At 49.6% G+C, this 23,487-nt stretch overlaps 1 protein-coding gene across 19 annotated transcripts in view; it reads right to left on the reverse strand.

The window, feature by feature from the left end:
* HSPG2 (heparan sulfate proteoglycan 2) overlaps positions 1-23,487 on the reverse strand; it is a 936,289-nt gene that overhangs the window by 357,972 nt on the left and 554,830 nt on the right. For all 19 annotated transcript variants that reach the window (XM_086921606.1, XM_086921602.1, XM_086921600.1 and 16 more), the window contains 5 exons: positions 14,379-14,459; positions 12,896-13,126; positions 7,535-7,648; positions 6,563-6,690; positions 6,395-6,481 (listed from right to left, as the gene is read on the reverse strand). In XM_086921606.1, the coding sequence (XP_086777732.1) occupies positions 6,395-6,481; positions 6,563-6,690; positions 7,535-7,648; positions 12,896-13,126; positions 14,379-14,459 (641 nt within the window). The remainder of the gene's footprint in view (positions 1-6,394; positions 6,482-6,562; positions 6,691-7,534; positions 7,649-12,895; positions 13,127-14,378; positions 14,460-23,487) is intronic.

A 23,487-nucleotide genomic window follows, 5' to 3' on the forward strand; every position in this document is an offset into this window, starting at 1 on the left:
TCCAAAGAGGCGCGCTCCCCTTCCATCAAGATTTTCCTGACCTCATCCTTAGACCCATCCTGAAGTTTTTCCACAAACGGAGAGAGGGCACACCACATCTGGCGATCATATCTCCCCAAAATCGCCAGAGCATTAGCCGCCCTAACGAGGAGGCTGGCCATAGTGGAGAATCTTTTTCCAACATTGTCCAGACGCTTGCCCTCTTTATCAGGTGGTGTCGTTAGAGGCGTGGATGGATTCTTGGATTTACTCTGTGCGGCCTGGGAGATAACAGAGTCCGGTTTTGGTTGACCTGTAAGACATGCAGGGCTGCCCTCCGGCGCCCTGTACTTTTTCTCCAGTCTGGGAAGCACTGGGAGGACCGTGGCTGGATTTTGCATAGCCTTTATTCCTTCAGACCAAACATGTTCAATGATGGGGATTGAACAAACTGACTTCCGGAATGGTTCTTTGAAGTCGTACAAAAAACAGTCAGATTGAACTGTGTGAACTGGAAGACCAAATCTTTTGGACGCTCGTTCCATTAGGTTGTGAAAACCTCCAATATCTGCTGGAGGAGAGGTTGTGGTATCAGGCTCTGTAACATCTGGATCTTGAAGGCCATCCTGATTCCAGTCCATATTCTGATCTTGGGCAGGTTCCCTCTGCTGATCCGCATCTGATGAGGCATCATCATCATCCCGAATGGCAAACACCTCTTGAGGATGTTCTACGGGCTCTGGGTCATGCACCCTTAAGGTCAAAGAGTCGTACGCCACTGGTTGCGATCCTTGAGGCAGAGGTGTGGGAGGACGTTGTTGTTGAACCTCCTGTTGCGTAGGAAACAGCCTCCAATAGTCCTGCAATATTAATTACAGGTCAGAGATGAGAGAGGACGACATCGCTACCATCTCCTGTTGAGACCGACGTGGAGATCTCTGTAAAAGATCCTGCATGCAAGGCCTCTCTTGCTGGTCATAACAGTCTTGCGGAGCATAATGGTGTTGCTCCGTCTCACCTTCTTCAGAACTGACCTCTTGTAATTTGACCTCCAAGTCAGATGGCCTATAAGCTGGACCATAATTGCTATCATCTTCCTCCTCAGAGTCATCATCAAGTAATAAGGTAGGAGGCTACAGCGTAACCCGCCGTGGAGATGTCATTTCTGGTGTTATATGTCTCTTCCTTTGAGAAATGCAGATTTTCCCAGTCGTCGCCGTCGACGGGATCGTCATCGACGGTTGAATCTTCGTCGACTGTTTTGTCGACGGAAGCGCCGACGAAGAGACTGTGCTAGTCGTCGAATGAGTCGTCGAAGGTGAGATGGTTTTCGTCGACGATGGCTGGATCGTCGACTGAGTCGTCGACGAGCTCGTCGTCAGAATCATGGTAGCTGGCGTCGTCGACGTAGTTCTAGTCGTCATCGCCGTCGACGCTACCCTCGACATCATCGACGTCGAAAAAGTCAGCTTTGTCGACGACGAACAGGAATCCGGCATCTTAAACATAGTCGACGGTGAGGATGTAGTAGCCATCGTCGACGAGCCCGTCGACGAGGCCAGTTTTAGAGACAAGTCTTTTTTGACAGGAATCGTCGACGTACCTGTGGTTTTTGACCGTCGACGAACGCTGTTTCTTGTCAGAAGCTATGTCCTGAGGCGTAGATGAAGGCTTTTTCACCCCTCTTTCTTTCTCTGAAGGTGGTGAAGTCACAGAGATGATTTTCTTAGCCTTTTTTGTGGGTTGCAACTCCTCAGGCTGTCCCTGCCTCTCCTTTTCACAAGGGAAGCAGGCCTATCAGAGGTCCCAGGCAAGGTCTTCACATGGGGCTCATTAGATCTTGAAGGGGCAGACCTACCCCTCTTCTTTGATCTTCTTGATGACACAGCAGAAGAAGAGCCCTCACTGTCCGAAGACAGAACTTTCTTGCGATCCTTCATTTTTTGCAACCAGGTCAGCAGGCGGCCTTCTCTGTCCCTCAAGGTCTTGGTGGAGAAGGTTCTGCAAATCTTGCAGTCAGTGGCCTTGTGGTCCGGGTATAAGCAGTATATGCAGTCTTCGTGTTTGTCTTCAACAAACAACCTCTTTTTTGAGCAAGTAGCACAGGCTCTAAAAAGTGCTTTCTTCTCTTTGTCAGACATGACGAGAAACAGGCAAAAAGTCGTAGAAATATACTCAGAAGTGAAGAAAATTGAGCAGAGCTCAATGGAGACTCCCTTGCACAACGTGCGGTAGAAAATCTGAGGCTCTGAGGCTCTCAGGAAGGTTCTGTGGGGTGAGGCTGCTCCGATTGGCTGCTGCAAGAATTTGGTCTCTTTTACAAAAAGAGGTGGATAAGCTACAAAATGAGAGGAGGCCTAGGCCTATTTTTTAACTTTGTGCTTACTACTATGGTATTTTGTATTTACCGAGGCTCCCATTCCGACGACGGGGAATGATACAAAGCATGGGAATCTATGACAGTTCCAATACTGGGGCAATGGAAGGACTTTGAACTGATAATGTTGTCCTTGTATGACAAATCTTAGATACTTCCTGTGCGCAGGATGCATTGGCACATGAAAGTAGGCGCCCTTTAGGTCTAGTGTTGAAAGAAAATCTCCCTGTTCTAGCAATGGGAGTACTTGTTGTAAAGTGATAATGTGAAAATGATCTGATTGTATATAATGAATGAGGGGCCTGAGGTCGAGAATTGGTCTCAGTGTCCCGTCCTTTTTGGGAATTAGGAAGTACAGTGAGTAAACTCCTGTTCCTTGTTCTTGTAGGAGGAACTATTTGAATAGCATCTTTTTCTAGGAGTGCTAGAACTTCCTGTTGAAGCAGGGCTATGTGTTCTGTGGACATTGGACGCTGCCTGGGTGGTATGTTTGGGGGGGGGGGGGGGGTTGCTGTGAGTTCTAGGCAGTAGCCATGTTGGTTAATCTGTCTTACGCACTTGTCTGTTGTGATGGAGTTCCAGACAGGTAGGAACTATGATAGTCTGCCCCCCACAGGAGTGGAGTGCTGTAGGGGAGGCAGAGGGAAGTCACTGTTTGGGCGTGGAAGAGGAGCGGTTGTTATTACCTCTACCTCTTCCCTTGTTGTTATTGCCTCTGTATCCTCCTCTAAAGTAGCCTTTATTAGAGGAGGTTTGTGTGTGTGTTTTAAAAGATGATGTGGTATCTGTGCCGGTTTGCTTGGAGCCTCCGCTATAAGAGGAGCGGCAAAAAGAACCTCTAGTTTGGGTGGATTGTAATGCACCCATAGACTTAGCAGTGCCTGTGTCCTTTTTCATCCTTTCCAGTGTATTATTTACTTCCGGCCCGAACAGTTGGTTCTGATTGAAGGGCTGGTTCAGGATGGTAGTTTGTACTTCTGGTTTGAAACCTGAAATGCGTAGCCATGCATGACGTCTGAGAATAACACTAGTGTTAACTGCTCTGGATGCTGTGTCAGCTACATCTAGTGCGCATTTAAAAGAGGCATTAGATATTAATTTGCCTTCTTGTAAAAGCTCTGCTGCAAGATCTTTGTGTTGATCTGGTAGGTGTTCCATTAACTTTTCTAGTTGGTCGTAATGAGCCCTGTTGTATCGTGAGAGTAAGGCTTGTGTGTTTGCTATGCGCCATATATTTGTTGCCTGTGCAGCAATTCTTTTCCCTGACGCATGAATAATCTTAGATTCTTTGTCAGGCGGGGGTGTGTCACCAGAAGTTTGAGAATTGGCTCTTTTGCGTGCATTTGACACTACCAAAGAGTCTAGTGGCAGATGTCCCTTAATGTATACTGGATCAGCTGATGCTGGTCTGTACTTTTTCTCTATTCTGGGATTTAGTACCCTACACCGTACTGGATCTTTAAAAATCTCTGGTGCATGTTTAATGACTCCTTTTATCATTGGTAATATTTGGGTAGACCTTTGTGAATGTTCAAAAGTGTCTAATAAGAAGTCCTCCTCAATGGCATCAGAGTGCATAGGAACCCCATGGTAAAGTGCAGCTCTGTTTAATTTATTTATTTATTTTATTTATTTTTGGCATTTATTAAGCGCGAACAATTGCCCGCAGGCGTCTCGGCGCTGTACTGTTTTACCCTCCTATATGATCTGTACAGGTTTTCAGAGGTTAAATAGCCAGGTTTTCAATTTCTTCCTGAAGGACAATAGATTTGGACTTGATCTTATATTTTGAGGAAGGAATAAGTGATTAAACCCAATACAATCTTCTGTAGGGCAGGGGCGGCTCTAGGCTCATGGCGGCCCGGGCAGGGAGCGTAGGTAGGGGGCCCCGGAAGATGAAGTCCCGGCGGGGCGGAGCGTGAAGGCCAGTGAAGGGGGGGGGGGGGGGGGGGGGTCAGGGTGTTTGGAAGTGGAACAGAGCCAGAGGCCGCCAAATCCCTGCAAGGGGCCGCCATGCAAATATGTATCCATCCTCAGAGGATTATTATATTAAGGATATATATATGCGTGGTGGCCCCTGGGGTTTGGTGGCCCTGTGCGGGTGCACAGCTGCACATGCCTAAGGCCGCCTCTGTGTAGGGGAAGGTTTTGTTGGGTAGTACTGAGGTTCAGGGATGTCTGGTGCATTGTTTGGTGCAAAACTATATGCATCGTCATCCTTGGGATATTCTGTGTTGATATCCTCACCTAAAGGGTATGTATGTGGCTCTGGTACATCATCCCCCCCCACCTAAATCATACTCCTCGTCAGTGTGGTGTGATGATGCAGGAGATTGAATAGGAGAAGTTATAGGTTTAACATATGGAGTAATAGGAGAGGAAGAAGGTGAAGGAGAGGAAGGGTGCATTGGAGAAGTTGCACAATCCTTTTTGGCAGGAACCACAGGTGTAAGTGGAGTGTCTGCTGGCCATTTTTATAAGGAATTGCTTCCACATGTCCAGTTTTTGGATTAATATAGATTTTTTTCTGTCTAGGATCTGATCTAAACAGCACTTCCTCTTCTATAATCTTCTTCAGCGTCGATTTTTTCGGTGCCGATAGAGGTTGTCTAGTGTTCTTTGCCTTAGGAGAAGTAATTGAGTCCTGTGGCAATGTTTTCGGTGCCAAAGGTTTTTTAATCTTATCTGGAGTCTTTGGTACCGATATTCTAGGTTTCAGCGTGGAGACAGGGTTTGCTGGGCCTGTGGCGCCGGAATCTGGCTTCCCCTCTTTGTTTTTAGAACCAGAAGGTTTCGGAGTCGAAGCTTTCGGGTCCGGTACGGGTTTTGGCTTCGGCACCGATGTGTTTTTTGGTACGGGTGTAGAAGGGTCTTTGTCTTTGGGCACCGAACGGCATTTTGGCTTCGGTGTCGACGAGTCCTTCGGTATCGAAGGATGTTTTGGTGCCGATGGAGAAGGTAGAATTGGCATATGGTGTTTCTTCGGTGCCGAGGCACTGAAAGGCGTAGTCTCTTTCCTCGGAGCCGGGCCCAAACGCGGGGCGTTAGAGGGTAAATTTCGGTCTCGACTGGGCCCCATGGGCGGAGTGTTGACCGTTGCCTTTTGTTTGGGTAGTGTCTGTCGTGCAGGGGCAGAGGTACTCACGGGTTGTCGAGATGGAATCGAATCGTCAGAGTCTTCTGCTCCCGATATGATCTGGAGACCAGGCGAGTCTTCCTCGGCGACAAGGGGAGCTTCGTCTTTGGAGATATCTTCGATTGGATCTTCGTCCTCGGAGATGTCTTCTTCGACGATCTCCTCCTCAAAGATGGCCTCCGGTGCGGGCGCCGATCTCCTCATCTCGTGTCGACGGGCCCTCCGATCCCGAATGGTCTTTTTCGATCGGAAGGAGGCACAGGCTGTGCAGGTCGACTCGTCGTGTTCTGGCGAGATGCAGAGGTTGCAAACCTCGTGATGGACGCTATGAGGGAATTTACTCGACATACCGGGCATCTTTTGAATGGAATTCTTTCCATGAGGTGTAGGCCGTACGGCGCCGATGGGCCCACCGGCCCGTGTCGACGCACCGGAATGTAACTGGTGATGTCGAAAAGTCTATTCGATGTCGAAGTAGTTTTTCTAAACTTTCACGCTTCGAGAATGCAGAAAAAAATTTATTCTAGCCGGAGCGGAAAACTTTCATCCGAAGGAGGATGGAGTCGATGACCATGCGCAGTATTGTCCAAGGGAGGAGTCACCTATCTCGTCACTACAAAGACTTCTTCCAAGAAGACAACAACAACCTGCAATCATCCGAGCCCAACACCAGGTCGCGATCTATTGCTAAATGTACAATCTGCAGCTCATATGCCTCGAACATGACATTATGGAGAGTCCTTAATCTTATGTGGTAAAAGTCACAGTTCACCCCAGCACAAAGTACTGGTATTAGACTGATTTTACATGTTCGTTGGCCGCAACGTGTCTGTAGACATATGGTTCTGACTTTGTAATGAATCCACCAATTTGACTTATAAAGCCATGTGTACTTTACTCACCGCTCACAGTATTGCCCAGTGTAACCTGGTTGGCAGGCAGTGCACCGGTACCCTTCAGCACCAAGACTCTCACATGTCCGGGAGAACCTGCACACAAAGCAGAGTTTAAATCTGGAATGCATATGGCAGCATGATTGGCCAAACCATTGCAATGAGATTAACACTTACTGGTTCTCCGGGTCAGTCAAGGGGCAGGCACAGGGCTGGCAGTCTTCCGGAGTTCCAGCTGTTGCATCCCCATAGTAGCCAGGAGCGCACTGGTCACAGAACTCGCCCACGGTGTTGTGCAAGCAGTTCTACAGGAAGAGAGCAAGAGAAAATGACCATCACATGACTATCTTTTATGATACCTCTGCAACAAGATGCTCAAAGGGGCAGCATCTGTGACCCATTCACTGGCATTTATCCTGCAATGCTATTAGGTCAAATACATTTATTACAATGGGTATTTATACTACACCAATATTCTGATTTCCTTCAACTTGTGTTTTACGCTCATTAAGAATCTTTATTAATGGCGGCTCAAATTGAAGTACTTGGGAATGAAGTTACCAATGGATGAAGCAGAAATTACATTTAGCACGTTTATGAAAAAGCTGGGACATTAGAAAAGATGGCAGAGTGGGTGCTGGGAACACTCCAGCTATGCTACAAATTTAGAAGTACCAGCAAGCTCAGGAAACTCCCAATCTCTCCATAGACCAAATCTGACACTGTTCACTAACATGTATTCACGTTCACAGGAAGTTGAAAGAGTAATGAAGTGCTAATAACCCTACTGTGCTTAGCATTAATTTTGAGACAGTAGATAAAAATAAAATAATAGAAAGAAAAAATGGATAGAAACAACAAGTTCATGTCTAGCAGGGCACTAAAGATGAGGATGCACCTATGCCAGTAACAACTTCGTTCTCATTTAAATATTTGCTTTGGCATTAAAAGTGGCTCATAATCCACATGCCACTCTCCTTCTACTGAACTCTCAGTCATACTTCAGGTACATTTCTTGTCCCGGTATACAGGAATTTAGGTGTATTCAGATGTGGCTTGGTAATGCAAGACTGTGGACTATAACACAGTCACTTCCAATTTCGGTTTTCTCTACATCTAGAATGGTAATAGATATATCTGGCTTCTTACCGAACAAGCACCAGTCTCTGGGTGGCAAGACTCAGAGTGCCCGTTGCACTCACACATCTCACAATGACCCAGATAGAGTCCGCCTCCAGTGCGGGTGAAGCCCACAGCGCAATCCTGTAAAAGAGGAGCAAAGGTTTAAGTTTATAGTGCCCTTCTCTGACCAATATAATATCAGATCCCCAAATCCCATGCTTGAATGACCCCTCATGAGACATTTTCAACAGTTGGGCAAAAAAGAAATGATAATGCAAATAAAATCCACAAAAATGTGATAAAAAAAGGAATCAAAATCAGTAACTTCAAATACCATCACACAATGTAATCCAGTCGAATTTGGCAGTAATGTCTATAGCAATGTAACCATCTACCCAAGCAACGCCTAAAATAGAATGCAGAGTTCAGTGTATACATTGAGTTTTTTTTATTCATAGACAGTGGATCCTGGCAGCAAGAAGTCTGATCGTCTCAAAAAACAAAAAAGTCCAAGATATGCGATTTGGTTTCCTTGACCAATCAACATTTGAACTTCAAAGTTCCCAAAATATAAACATTCTTTGGATTTAATTATTTAACACAAGATGAATCTGGATTGTAGGATTTTGTGATAATGAATTTGCTTTTAGCTCATTCTATGCAGTTGAGAACTGTCAGCTGCCTTAGTTCCCACCCTGCACCTCCTCCCTCCTCAAGCCCAGCTCCAAACCAGGCTGCTAACATTGTGCAGCACTGGTAAAAAGTTATTAAAAGGCTTTTTTGCTATTTTTTTGGCCCACAACTATAGACAACACAACCTTTAAGCAGTAGTAGAATGTGTCTTTCTCCAAGATAGAATCTGCCAGGAACACTGCATATTCTTAAAGAGTAAGGACAGGCCATTTGTCAATGCAGCATTCCAAACATGACCCCTGACCAGCTCAATAACTGCAGTATGGCTTTAAATAGGTTCACACTTGCCTTATAGGGATAGGAAGCTTTTCCTGAATGTGGATGGACAGGGTTATACAAGCAAAAGTGTTGGACCCGGCCCTTTTGGCAGGTTCACCCGAGACTTTTTTGCTTTTTCCTAGCCTGTTCTGTGACCTGGTGTTGGTGATTTTAGGCCTCTGCGCACTTTTTCACTGTGGTACAGTGCAAAGTGTGTGAGCTCTCTGTGTATGTGTGGTGAGTGACCTGCCCTCCCACAGGAATGCATGGGGAATACGTATGACCATGGTAGTTCCTGATGTGTGGGGAGTGCAGGGTCGAGTTTGGTATGTGCGAACTCATGAGATTGAATGCTGCGCAATGATATATGTGGCATGATTGTGTCTAGTGTAGAAGTGCCACTTCTAGAAGTTGGCATATTTGTGTAATTTGTGCATGGCGTGTGATTGGCTGGAGCCTGGCTCCAGGAGTGAGCCTTGGCCTGCTTGTGGATTGACTGTCTGGTTTGAGGGTTCTGAATGGGGCTGGGTTTTCCCCACACAATGCTGGCTCCACCCCCTGGGGTGGGGTCTGATGTCCCTAGCCTGGCCAGTGAAAGGAATTCCCTATAACCAGTTCTAGCTGGTTCTCACACTGCCTGCACCCTGCTAGAGAAAGGATTTCTCTGTATAAAAAGGGGCTGTGTCCCCTTACAAAATGTTCTTGTTTCTGACTTAAATCCTGCCAGGGGCGTGCTGCTGTTTGGGCCCAGGAGACGGCTTGCCTCCCTGGGCCCTGCCCAGCCCCTGGATACCCTGGACGCTGGAGGACTCTTCTTGGTTGAGCTGTTTTGCTCCCTCTTTATTCCTCCAGGACTGATGGGACCTTTTCTGATTGTTGCTAATTTTGCCAGGACCTTGGGCAGTATGGTAACGCTGTAGTTTACTTTTAAATCCATGCTATCCTGGTGGGCGCTTTATTTCCCTCTGGGAGTGCTGTTTAACTCTTACAGCGCTGGGCGCTGTTGCTGCCTTATGCCCATTTATATTGCTAATTATGGGTGCCACCCCGTTTATGGCGCCCTTTTTGGGGTTGCTCACCGCGCTCCTGTGGTTATTTTTCGCACCGAGGGTGCCCACCCCTCGGTGCTGCCCCCATGAAGAAATTACCGCCGCAGTCGCAGCAAAACCGGAAGTCCGGCCAGCGCCCGCCTGACTGTGGGCGGGGCCGGGATGGAGTCACTTCCGCTTCCCCCTGCCTGAGGGAAGCCTTGCCGTGGTTGCCGGTCTACCGTAGGGAGAGGGAGACCGGAGATGCTGGCTGCTCCCCGCCGCGACCAGAGGAGTGTTGCGGCCTGTTACGGGGCTCCCCTGTGCTGAGGGAGCCCCGCGGTGTACCAGCCCCAGGAGAGAGGGTCTGCGTGATGCCCGGGAGAGCCCCGGCCGCTACACGACCGAGGCGCCCTGGGAGCAGACTGGAGTAGGAGTCCAGCATGTTGCCCCAGTGAGTCAGGGCTGAGCCGGGTGACGTGGGGGTAGTTCTGTTGCTGCTCCGCGAGGGAGCAGATGGATTTTTGTGGTGCCGGTGGAGGCAGTATGTCAGAGCGGCCCGTGTGTCAGTGGGCCGCTCCAACGAGGAGGATGGTTGCTCGGGCCTAGGGGGGCCCACGTTTTGTTATTTAGGGGAGGGTGCTGTCCGGGCACGTTGTCAGTGCCCGCCCCCTCCCCCTGTGCCCATACCTGTGCGGCGCCCATCTTCAGAGCGGCCCCGATGGCAGCGGGCCGCTCCAGCCTATGGGGGCATCATGATTTCAGAGCCCTGAGAGGCTCCCTGCCCACATGATTGTTTTAGAGCCCAGAGAGGCCCCCTGCCCACATGGTTGTTTTGCGAGCCCAGAGAGGATCTTGGGGGCAATGTTATTTGTAGAGCCTGTGGGCTCCAACGTTGGCCATGTTTGGTGTCAGAGCCTGTGTGGCTCCAGCAGTGGCGCAGTCCTGTCCTCCGGCCAGTGAGGGCCCTGTCGCAGTTTTACTGATGTCTCAGCTGCCCAGCAATTAGTGGGCAGCTGCACCGTTTAGGCGCAATTGAGAGAAAGTCCCTGAGTGGGACAGAGGTGGCACAGTGGTGCCAGGCCTGCTACAGCTGCGCATTACTTAGTGCCAGCTGCAACGTTTAGGCCCGTGTGATAGTTCCCAGGTACCCAGCAAGTAGTGGGCACCTGCAACGTTTAGGCTTTGCGCCGGTGGCGTATCCCTGACTGGCGCTGCATTGACAGCGCACCCTGACATTCTGGATACAGGGTTTTTGAGTCCCCTTGTTGGATGGCCAGTTGGCCAGGGGGCTGGTATGTGATTTCTGCGCAATGTGATTTCTATGTTTTTGATAGTAATTGCTAAGGTTTTGTTTGCGCAATGTGGTTACCTGCTATGTTTATGATGATAATTGCCTAATGTGAGTTTTGCGCAATGTGATGTGGTGCTAGGAAATGTAATGCATTTAATATGATTACGCACCTTGATCTTACACCTCTGAATGTTTTTATGCATCATGTGTTTTTGCGCTACTGAGTTTTCCTTCCCTGCACCTCTGAATGTGTTTTTGATGCATCATGTGCCTTGTTCTTACACCGCTGAATGTATGTTTTATGCATCATCTGTTTTCCTTCCCTACACCTCTGAATGTTGTGATGCATCATGTGTATTGTGTTCATACAAGCAAAAGTAATTAAATATACCTTCACTGTGGACACAACACACCAGAGATACTCCTGGTGGCTCCTTGCTGGATCTACACAGGTCTATTAGTGCGGTAGTGAACTACAATGTGTCAGGGCAGCTATTACAGCTTCCCACCCTATACATTGCAGTTCATTTATTGTGCTGATCTGAGAGATGTCCTCTGTCCTAACTACTGTCAGGAATTCCCTACTCTTTAAGCTGCAGGTTTCTCTGATGAATAAAGAACCACTAACATACACAGGCACGCACAAACACTCATCCCTACTACCTGCCTCTTATCCCCCCCTTCCCCCCCCCCCCACTCCTCACTTTGACACCATTGACTCTTCAGATCCACTGCCATCACCCTGGTCCAGTCCCATTTTTACTGGCCTCAACTGTAACTGGTGAACAGGGGTTGGGGGTTAAAGGGTACTGGCCACGCAGTTACGATCCACATGGGTCTCTAAATGCCTATAGAGAAGAATCACTTTGACTGAGGATGCCAGAAGACATTTGGTTTCCTTAGCTATTTTCTTTGACAGTTAAAATGTTTATGGGAATACCTAGTGGCCAATTATAAATGATTATTAATGATCGTGAGGGGTGGTAGGATTCCTCACTGCAAGGCTGAAGTGGAGAAACCATTAACCATTTGCAATTTATTTGACAAACAGTTTTGTTCAGCTTGGAGCCCCTTTACTCCTTTTTTGGAACCAAAGACTAGGGATCCTAAATTTACCATCCTCAGCAAAGTCACAACCAGTCAGTAGCAATATGTCCCGCAGCTTTATAATGAAATCGTCACCATCAAGTACTAATAAACAAACCTCAGCTGATCCATGCTTTCTCGAAGTATAAGTAACCACCCTAGCCTCTCCAAAACCAACTTAGTGTGTTCCTTACATTTATCAAGTAGACTGATGATTTCCATGTTCCAAACTACACCTTAAATGTCATGCATGCCTAATTCAACTGGCCTTCCCACCAACAAGTTGGTTGTAAATGTGTACATGCTACCCCTCTTAGCTTACATAGAAGAGTCTAATAATGGTCTATAAAAAAAAAGCCAGATAGATCGCTTTAAAGAAGTTGAAAGTGCCAAGTCTACCAGAGAAAACGAATCATTCCCACCCTACAAATATTAATAATCGGCATCACATCATTTGCTGACTAACCTTAAAATATCCCAATTGAAACAGATCATTTACAGGGGCAATGTGTAGGCACTTAGAGGATCTAGTGGCTGATACCTATTTGTCATTAAGTGCCAATGTGGATAAGAGGAAGAGGGCCCATATGTTGACACTATGCCCAACTTGGTAGGCCCATATGTTAACAATACTAATCTGAGAATTCCTCGCAGGCTGGAGTTAGACAAAATGGGTGGGATGAGGAGGAGGTTGCCTACAACTAACTCCAGGTAAACACCTAGCTTAAGGTTTGAGACCGTACAAATCAACATATTCAAAAAGAAATCCCATCTAACTAAGAAGACAGTATGCTCAGAGCCTCATCTCAGGAGCAGTGCGCACATTGCGGAATATATATCTGTTCCAAAATCTCCTGCTTCACCACAGCCCAGGTACACCCCTATATTTAGGTAGAAAGCATTTCCTGTAATCTAGAGGATTCCAAAGCAGGAACGCAGAATGGCTAATATTAGAAAGGAGAGCAATGTACCCTTTAAACTGGATTACAAAGGCTTAAGAGCAGTGTACAAGGAAGAGGAAGAACTCACCTGGCAGGAGAGCCCACTGTAGCCAGGTGGACACTGGCACTGTTCTACCTCAATAGCCCGAGGCAGGCTAGTGTAAGATGGCACTGCAACCTCCATGCTCACGCCTGTGATGCTGGCAGAAATCATATCTGAAGAATAGGTGGCGCGAATCAGAATCTCATCCATATCAGCCAAGACCATCATTAGGTGCTCTCGTGTGGCCGGCTGCCCATCAGGGCGCTTCCAATATTGCTAAGTAGGAGGATAAAAAGGGTTAGTAAGAAAAGTGAGTGCCACACACAATGGGAAGCAAACTGAAGGTCTTCATGCCAGAGTACAAAGTACTGGGTTCTGAAAGATCCAATGTAACATAGTGGTCAATCATTGACTCTGCCAAAAATCAGTGAATAGAACTACCTATGAACTCGGCATTGGAATTCATTCCCATTTCAAACACGAAAAGGAGGACGATTTTTGCCAGTTTAACATTTGGCAACCTTAGAGAGTCCTGTATAGTATCAGATGGACTTTCATGCAATCTGTCATCCTTGACTGTTGGAAAACCAATGCCTCGGTGATTCGATTTTCAATATTGCATGAGCTTTCCTAGCCCAAAGTGTACATTATAACATGAGAGTCTAATCAACCTCTTTTCAAAGAAGACATTGAGGTTTTTGTTTTAAGAGAAATGTATTCTATTTCCATTTAAACATTTAAAGTTATTTGCACTGCACCATCTTTATCTCGACTTCCTTTTTCCCTCTGCTCTTCTCTACCTATACAAGCTTTCCAATAATATATTGTAACATTATAACTCTTCTTGCCTAATCTTAAAATCATTGAGTGTGGGATTTGTCTTTATAATGAAAACCAACATTCTTAAGTGAACTATGTGATTAGTCTAAGTACCAGGGTATTACCAGGGGGGAGTACCAGGGGCAAAATAATTATGCCATTCCACAATTTTGTCCAGATGCATTTTAAAATGACAATTAGCAAAATAATACTGCCACTGAATGTGCCACATTCTGCTGCATAATCTGCCTCTTCTTGGCACATCATTTAGTCAACATTGTGGCATACTTTGGTCCTCTGGTACCACTCAATTTCAGTGGCCCTCGTTATGACACTTTTTGAAGTATCAATCTCTGGCTACTGTATCTACTCCCTCTCATGTATCACTTGCTCCTCATACACCGATTTCCCCTCTTGTGGCTTTGGATTAAATCACAAACACCCAATTACATATTAGCCAATGCTATTTGCCGGCTATCTAACAGGTGCCACCTATGCATCAGTGATTATGTTCAAAAAGACATCCGAATGAAAGGCAACATAGATATTGTAGGCTTTGATAACAAACCGTGAAGAATGGGAATCCTTCACAAGTGAAACTGGGGCAAATGAATGAAAATAAACAGGAAGAGCAGCCTTTTAGTGAGTCAGTTTAAACAAGGGCGTTAGTGGTAAAGAAAAAGCATTTAACATTGTTGGGCTTCCTTACCTCACGGAAAGTTATTTCAAAATTTCTGGGTTCTCTAGGCCTCAGCTCAGGCTGGAAAGCCACCAGCATGATGTCATTGCCCTGTAAAAGAGAAAGAGATTAAACAGTGCTGCTAGTTGTTGGCTGGGTAAGAGCATCAAAGGGCTCTCTACAGACAGTCTCTTAACCACCATCATCACTTAAATCACATGTACAATAGAAGATAAGAATGAGAAGCTACTTTAACAGCACTCAATGTGCCTTCCAGCTGTCAGACATTTAGGCAGTACACCATCTACTTTAGAATCCCTACTAAAGCTTTCCTTATGAAGTTGACGTGAAACATGGCACTTTTAGTCACTCAGTTTAATCTGTATTTTAAGTTTGCTTTGACACTATGAAATACAATGCTTAAATTTTTTGGTTCTGTTGTCAATTTCCAGTGGCAACCTCGAAATTGAGGATAGATGTTTTTCCTGGGCATGATAGGCATGCATTTTAAAAACAGCTTATAACAAGTTACTTATCTTGAGTAACGCTCTTTCTGGAAGAGACTATCTAGCCGCACACCTCTCCTTTTTAATAATCCCCAGGCATCAGACTGGATCTGGAAACTTTTCAGTAGTGTAGCTATGCACTAAAACGTGGCGCTGTGCAGCTCAGCAGTGACGCTGCTCCGCTCAGGAAAGAATGCGCAGAGCCTGATATGCGCCACTTCATCACAATGACATCAGATGCTTTAAAGGTGGTGTGTGCCCAGAGATGCAAAGTCTCAACAGCAAATTGGTGGTGACCAGTGTGCAGATTCCTAGACTTGGCATCTCGTTAATGGTTAGAATACAATCACAGAACAGGGAGTATGGTAAGGGCAGTGAGGAATCTGTGGTTAGATAATCTACCAGAAAGTGCATAGCACCATATTCTCCTGATAGAGACTTTTACCCGCAATTTCCTCACCTTTTGAATAGATAGCAATACAGTACCTATTCGGAGGTGGTTCTGTAAATGGACTAAAACCATAAAGTCCTGCAGAACCAAGTGGGCAAAATGCTCCTCTCGCCAAACCAGACTGTCCAGACAATAGTGCTCTGTGAAAGTATGGAGGAACACCCACGTAGCCGCCTGGCAAACGCCCAGGCAGGGACTAAAGAGTTCCAACGCAGTGATAGCAGGCTTTGGCCCTGGACGAATAAGCATGCAGTCCTTCCAGAGGATGCTTTCTGGCCAAAGCATAGGAGATCATATTGCAAAGCACAATCCAGCCTGTACAGTTTTGTAAACTGTATAGGCGGGCGTTGGAATAGGTTTGTGGTTTGGTGCCTCTTAGTGGCCAAACTCCTGTTTTGTAGTTGGTTTTGTCCCTAGCCTGGCATGGCCTGGCTCTGGACACAGTTAAATGGTACCTTGTGGCTCTTTCAGCCTTTTTGCAGATGCCGGCACGTTTTGTTTGTTTGTCAGCAATTAGGCCCTTTTTTAAAAGGTTACAACATATGTTTCCTCACACTCCCTTCATCTGAGATGCTGCTCACTCTCAAGACAGTGCTCCTTGTTGACATAACATTGGCAGGCGTGTGAGTGAGCTTAAAGCTCTTCATGTACTGTATTGTAGCATTTATATAGCACTTACTACCCCTATGTGGAGCGCTGAAGCACCTGCTTATATGAGTAATACACAATGTAGGATTTGTGGTTGAAGAATGTTGTTTTTTTTTTTTTTTTAAATATATTTTTATTGCAGGAATCAGTAGATCATTACAGTAACGACCAGCATTGTATCATAAGCAATATTAACAGAATAAAGCCCTCTGGCCCCCCACCGTAAAGTCCGTACACAGCCAACCGGCCCACAACCCTGGGGTCGGGCGGCGAAATGCAATGGGGGTCAGTAGGATGCTGGAGCTGGTCCGGATAATGCACTGTCCGTCATCTGCTTTTCCAAACAAGCCTAAAACCCCCAAAATAACCCCCCCCCCCCCATAAATGTCTACTAACTAAGAGAACCCCCCCCCCCCCACCACCAGCGCCAGGGAGCTATCAACATAGGATCTGCTATTGGACCCACGGGGAAGGCAATAGGACTGTCAGTACTAACGTTCACCGGGACTCGGGGTGAGTCGCTTCTTCACTTTCAGAGTCGCTGGGGGCACAATAATCCCTGAGGGCCTGCACCAACATTTCCCACTCCAACGCGGCCTCCTGCGCCTTCTCATTACCCTGCCTCCAAGCCAGTTGATATCTCAGCACGCTCTCTCCTGCCGCCCACTTCAAAAGCTCACTGTGCCATCTGCTGCCTGCCGGACCAGCTCGTGCCTTCCAGTTCCTGGTCACCTCTCGTTTAGCAAGGAGGAGCCCCAGGTCGATAAATTTACTAGAAATTTTATTCCTGGGGGTATGGGGGAACCAGTGTAGGAGCCCCACCGCCGCATCCAATGATAAGAGTCTCCCTGTCACCTCCTCCAGGGTCGTCGCTACCTCCTGCCAGTAGGACGTCAGTCCTGGACAGGCCCATAACATGTGTAGGAGGTCCGCCTCCTGAGCCGGGCATCTAGGGCATTCCGCCGAAGCCGTGGCAAAATAACGCCTGATTTTCACCGGGGTCAGGTACGCTCTATGGAGAACATAATAGTGGACCAGTTGGAAACGGGCGTTACGTGTGCCCTTCCAGGCTCGTCTCACCAACTGGGACCAGGTCGTCTCCGGGATCTCCCTACCAATGTCCTCCTCCCAGCGGGTCCTCAAAGTGGTGAGAGGAGCCAATCCCTCGGAAATCAACCTGCCGTAGAGGCAAGTGACCGCCTTCACCGTGCCCGCCGACATCATTACGAACTGGCACACCTGAGATAAGTGGGGTTCCTCCTGCCCGTTCCTCCAGTGTGCCTGGATCGCTCGCACAATGGCCGAGTGCAGCAGAAAGTCACCCCGGGAGATCCCGAAGCGGTCAATGAGATCCTGAAAGGACAAGAGCGCTCCGTCCTCGTACAGATCACCAACGAGCTGTAAACCGGAATCCTCCCAGGCCGCCAAACGTGACCAATCCCCTCCGTGGGGGAGGGCCGTCAGCATCCCCAACGGTATTTCAGGCGCATATGGTGTTCTCAGTTGGCCTCGGGCGTGGGCCCGATTCCAACACAGGCGGACAGTCCGCTCCTCCATCGACAAGTCCCGCAGGACTAAACGTTGTCGCAGCGCTATAAAGGAGAGAACATGCCTGGCCATACCCGTCCCCCTTCCGTCTTCCGGGCCCCGGAATTCCCTGGCGATCTCCTGGGTGAAGGTCTGGAGCTGCGCCGCCAGATAATACTTTTCGAAGTCCGGCACAGCGAGCCCCCCCTCGTCTTTCGGCCTCATCAAGGTGTTGAGGGCCACCCGCCGCCGGCCCGTTCCCCAGAGGAATCCGACCACCATAGAGCGTAACCGACGAAACGTGGCCGGTGGGACCCAGATCGGTAAAGTCCGGAAGTAATATAATAACCGGGGAAGCGCCACCATTTTGAGCAGGGCGATACGTCCCGCCACCGAAAGCGGCAGCGTGGCCCAAAAGTCCATGCAACCTCGGAGTGCTCGAATGCAGCGGGCAATGTTCCCATCTAGGAGGTCGGGTTGGTCGTGGTAAACGAATACCCCAAGGTACTTAAAGCAGTCGGGCTCCCATCTAATCTCCCTACTTAGCGCAGGGGCGGGGGTACCCCTGCGTACCGGAAAAAGACAGGTCTTAGACCAATTCACTCGGAGGCCCGAAACCTCTCCGAACTCCGTGAGCGCCAACTCCGCTCCATGTAAAGCGTCGACCGGGTCCTCTAGGAAGAGCAACAGGTCGTCCGCATATAGCGAGACATAATGCGGGCCCGCAGACGTCCATAAGCCCGTATAGTGGGCTCCCGAGCGAAGGTGCAGCGCCAGTGGCTCCACCGCCAGCGCAAAAAGAAGTGGGGACAAGGAGCACCCTTGCCGCGTGCCTCGTTCTACCGGATACCGCGATGAAATCAATGGGCCCGCTCGGACCCTGGCCGAAGCAGAAGCATAAAGAACCGCGGTCCATCGGACAAATCCCTCCCCGAGGCCGAATCTCCGTAACACTGTGCAGAGGTAGTCCCACTCCAGGCTATCAAAAGCCTTCTCCAGGTCCACCGACAAGACTACCGGGGACGGGGCATCCACAAATGGTTCCCTTAACAAACGGAACAACCTACGAATATTCATAGTCGTGTTCCGCCGTGGGATGAAACCGGCCTGGTCCTCATGCACCAGGGAACTCATGTGTCCCAGCAGCCTCGAGGCCAAGATGCTGCTCAGTATTTTGTAGTCCACTGTCAACATCGATAGGGGGCGGTAGGATCCCGGGTCGGATGAGTCTCGGCCCGGTTTGAGGAGAGGAACCACCAACGCCTCGCACATCGAGCTCGGGAGTCGCCCCAGCCTCTTCGCCTCCCTGTAGACCACCAGTAATCGAGGGGCTAGGAGGTCAGCGTAAGCTGCATAAAACTCCACTGGTAGGCCATCTAGGCCCGGGGTCTTGTGTCTCGCCATCCGTTTAATGGCCCCGCGGATCTCCCCTAATTCAATGTCGGATCCCAGAGTTTTCGCCACTTCCTGCTCCACTGTGCGGAGCTCCAGTGGGCGAAGATAATTATCAAGCCGGTCTGGGTCACGTGCGGAGCGACTGCGGTATAAACATTCATAATAATGCCGGAAGCAACTAAGAATCTCCGGTTGGGTGCATACCTCGGTTCCGTCTGCCCCACGCATATTTGTCGTCGTTTGGGACTGGCGCGTAGGGTTGGCCAACCACGCCAACAACGCACTCGACCTGTCTCCCTCCGCGATAGACCGGATCGTATAGGCCTTATAATCAAAACGGCGGAGCCGTTCGACCTCTGCCGCTACCTTTTCCCTCGCCTCCGCCGTTTGTGCTTGCAATTCCGGGTGTCCGGGGCGGCGAATTTCAAGCTCGCGGAGTTCCCGGTCCGCTGTGTCTAAATCAGCCAGGATGACGTGCCTCATGCCCACCTTCTTAGAGATACAGTAGCCCCTCACCACTACCTTAAAAGCGTCCCATTCTAACGCCCTAGTGCTCGCGGAGCCGCTGTTGGACGCAAAATAATCCGATATTCTCTCCCCCAAGTCCACCTTGAAGACACTGTCCTCGAGGATCTCGGGTCGCAATTTCCAGGTGGGCACAGCCGGCGTCCCAGGAAACCAGCGAAGGTCCAGTAGGAGGGGGTTATGGTCCGAGATGGTCCTAGATAAGTACTCCGATCGGACCGCTGCCGAAACCAGTTCGGGCGATCCAAGAAAGCCATCTAGTCTGACATGCAACTCATGGAGTCTCGAGAAATATGAATAATCCCTAGATGCGGGGTGATGCGCCCTCCAAATGTCCGTCAAACCCCAGCGGGTCTGCCAATCCTGACGACCCTTAGCCGTGCGACGGACCGGGGAATCGGGAAGCGGGGGATGCGAGCGGTCTATGTCCACATCCACTACGGAGTTAAAGTCTCCCCCAAGCAGGAGGGGCCCGGCGAAAAAGTGGGCCAACGAGCCCGATAACCTGGAAAGGAAGGCAGTCTGGTCTACATTAGGAGCGTATACACAGCAAACGTTCAGGTCCCTCCCCCCTAGAGTGCCCGAGATGGCCACGAAACGCCCCTCTGGATCTAACACTGTCCTCGTGACTTGGAAGGGGACCCCTGCTCTGATCCATATTAGCGCCCCCCTGGCATAAGCGGAGTACGACGTGGAAAAGACCTGCCCCCGCCATCTACGCTGAAGCGCCGCCCCTTCCGCCTTGTTCAGATGAGTTTCCTGCAGCAGCGCCATTTGCACTCCCCTACGCACTAAATAAGCGTGGACCTTGTGGCGCCTGGACATAGTGTGAAGCCCCCTTACGTTCCAAGTAACACATTTCAAGTTAGCAACATCAGCCATTGTCCCAGATTGTTCTTGCACACTCCCCCCATCCGGGTCCCCACAAAGAAAAGACATCAATCCTCCCAGCGCTGATGGCGGCCATTTTCCCCAACCAAAACCAAACAACCCAAAAACCAACCAAACCCCCCCCCACCCACCCCAGAACAGGACCCAAACTACACCATCTAGATCCCATCCAAACCTCGTCTTTCATCAACCCAAGAACCCCCACTAATCCTATGGTCGCCACCGTAGGAAGGCCTTATGGGCCAGGTGCGGGCTGGGCGGAGGCAGTGGGCCCTCGTCGCCCAGGCCACCAGGACTATAACAAGCCCCAAACAGTGCCAAAACCTTCCGGGGCAAAAGCAGAGGCCCCCCAACCCTCTCTCCCTCTTTGTCAGCAATAAAGGACGGCAACCGCCTCCCCCCTGCCGGGCCCCCACCCAAAACAAGGCAGCATACCCCGTTACCCTTGTCCATCTAAAAGGTCCTCCACCGATTTCGGTGTGATCACCGGTGTATGGGCACTATCGGCCACTGAATCCTCCGAGTCCAATGGTGCTCCCTCATCACCCGGGTTTTCTTCCTCCTCGATGGCTTCATCCCGTGCTCCCGACAACTCCGACAATACTTCCAGCACTCCCCTCCGTTCCGATGATGTCTCCTCAGTTGAGGGGCCTCCCGTGCGGCCGCGGCGATTCCTGACCCTCTTGGATCGCCGCCTTTGTTCCGGCTCATCTGCCTGTTGGGACGAGGAGCCAAAGCCATCTTTCCCTGTCCTGTATAGCTCGAGCCAGGCACAGACATCCTCCGGGGTGTCGAAGAACTGGGTTTTGTCATCGACAATGATGCGGAGCCTTGCAGGGTATAGGAGTGAATACTGAATGCCCTCGCTCCTGAGCTCGCGCTTAACCGCTAGGAAGGAGAACCGCTTGCGCTGAGTCTCGTAGGTGTAATCCGGGAAGATGTTCACCTGACTGTTGCTACTTTGAACGGGCCATTGTGCCTGGCGGCATTGAGGATTAAGTCCCTGTCTCGAAAATGCAGCAACCGCGCCACCACCGGTCTCGGGGTGCGTCCCTGCTGTGGGGGCCGTGCTGGGACTCTGTGGGCCCGTTCCAGAGTGTAGAAGGAGGACAGTCCCTCCGGGACCACCGTGTCTCGGAGCCAGGTCTCCAAGTATTGCACCATGTCGCCATCCTCGATCTTTTCCGGCAGGCCCACCACTCGGATGTTGTTCCTCCTGTTGCGGCCTTCCGCATCCTCCGCCCTCCGTTCCAGGGTCGCAATTCGGGATAGGGCATCCCTCATCGTCGCAGCCAAGGTTCGCTGCGCCGGCTCCAAGGTTTTCACCGTGCCCTCCACCTCCTTGACCCGGTCTGAAAGTTTGCCATGGTCCGCTCTGAGGAGGCCCAGGCTCGTCGCCACCTGAGCAATGTCCTGTTGGAGGGCTGATCTCGTAGTCTCTATCGCCTCTAGGATACGGTCGAACTGTTGCTGCATCGGCGCGCCACCAGAACTTTTTGGGTCCCCCTGCTCCTCTTTGTCCTGGGCTTCAGAGTCCGAGGCGGTCTGGGTGGATCCCTTGGCTCCTCTAGGTTTCCCCATGCCTCCAGGGGCACTCCGTGAGGGTCCCGGAGTAGGCGTCTCCGTGTGCAGGTGTCGACCACGACCTTCCTGGGTGCTTGTCCCCAATTCGGGTATGGGCGACCTCCTTCTCCAGAGCCTGTGGAGACTCCGCCGCTTCGGCTCACGCCACCGCCACGGCGTCTGAGGGCACCGATGAGGGGGCGGAGACAGCCGTCGCCGAGTCGGGCAGACCCGCTCACCCACTATAGCCCCGGGGTGAGGGCCACCAACTCCCTCGGATGATCTGTGGCGCCAGAGTGTCGCGCCTCCCATGTAGGTGGACTGGCCAGGAAGACGTAGCTAGATGCGGAGTCGCGAGGTGGGCCACCGCTTGAATCACAGGGCGTCCGCTCCCGGTGCCCTCCACTGCGTGGGCACCCGCCCGGCCGTCCAACCGAGTGCAAATCCGTTGCAAAAGGTCCAATCCAGTAAATGTCCAATGCCCAGAACAGCCGGGGATGGCGAAGCCGGGCGCCAGTCGCTGCCCGCGGCACTTCTTCAAGTCAGTAGGTCCGAACAGGGGGACAAAGGAGTCCGGGCGCCATGTTGGGTCGCACTCCGCAACTCCGCAAACTTCGGTTTTACTCCGGAGCAACCCTCGTCCGAGCTCCACCAGGGGCCCTGGCAGGTCTCCGTCGGCACGCTCAGCAGAATGCGGGGTCTGGGGTGCCCCGCAGCCTCCGATTTTCAGGATAATCCCGGGCTTAGTCCCGGAGCCGAGCTCTCAGGCTACCTTCGCCATCGGCGCCCAAGCCACGCCAAGAATGTTGTTTTATGGGAAGTGTTTACATGTCATGCGTGATGACTACTAAGGTGTGGTTATCGTGTTATGGGACGCAGCACTTTGAAGTATGTTGGCTGAGGTGTAGTAGACAGACCTGCAGTTTTATGGTTTTCAGCACGCTGGTAGCATTGAACAGCTCTGCAGGACCCTTTATGGTATTACATATGATACAGTGTGTGTATGTGGTTACTGTACTGGGATGTCCAATCTGAGATTTTGTGTATTTTCCTGTGTTGGCATGATTGTAGAGAGATAGAAGTGAAGACATCTTTTGGGTTGGACATTTGTATACTCCATACATCTCACATACCCACTCAGATACGAGAAGTGGTCAGACTGCATAAATATATAAGACCTGCAGTGAGTGGACTATATTAAAGTCCTCCAACATTGTCCAGTAATGTGTGACAGAGAGCTTCAGTTATTCCCTGCCTATTTAATTAGTGATGTTCGACTGTACAGTGCTGGTGATAGACAACCCTCATAGCAAACATGTCTTATTTAAATTAAATAGGTACAAGTTGCAATTCGTTGTGGACAGCTGTGTATTATGGTTTTAGAATTATTGTGGGCCTTAATTCCTATATGGAAGTGCATAATCATGTAATGCCACAGCAATCCGTAGGTTAGCGCTTTTTGTTGCTAACCTGAATAATAAAAGCAGTTTGCTGGTCGAGTTGTTTGCAATTCATGGATTGTAAGCAGAGGATTGCGCTTGCAACTCTTTTCTGGGATCTGTTGCCTCAAATACAGGTGGTGCAGTTATTTAGGAAATAGCCCAATTTTTAACTGCCTTCGGAAGTGTATATG

This window comes from Lissotriton vulgaris, chromosome 5 (assembly GCF_964263255.1).
Source record: "Lissotriton vulgaris chromosome 5, aLisVul1.2, whole genome shotgun sequence".
NCBI lineage: Eukaryota > Metazoa > Chordata > Amphibia > Caudata > Salamandridae > Lissotriton > Lissotriton vulgaris.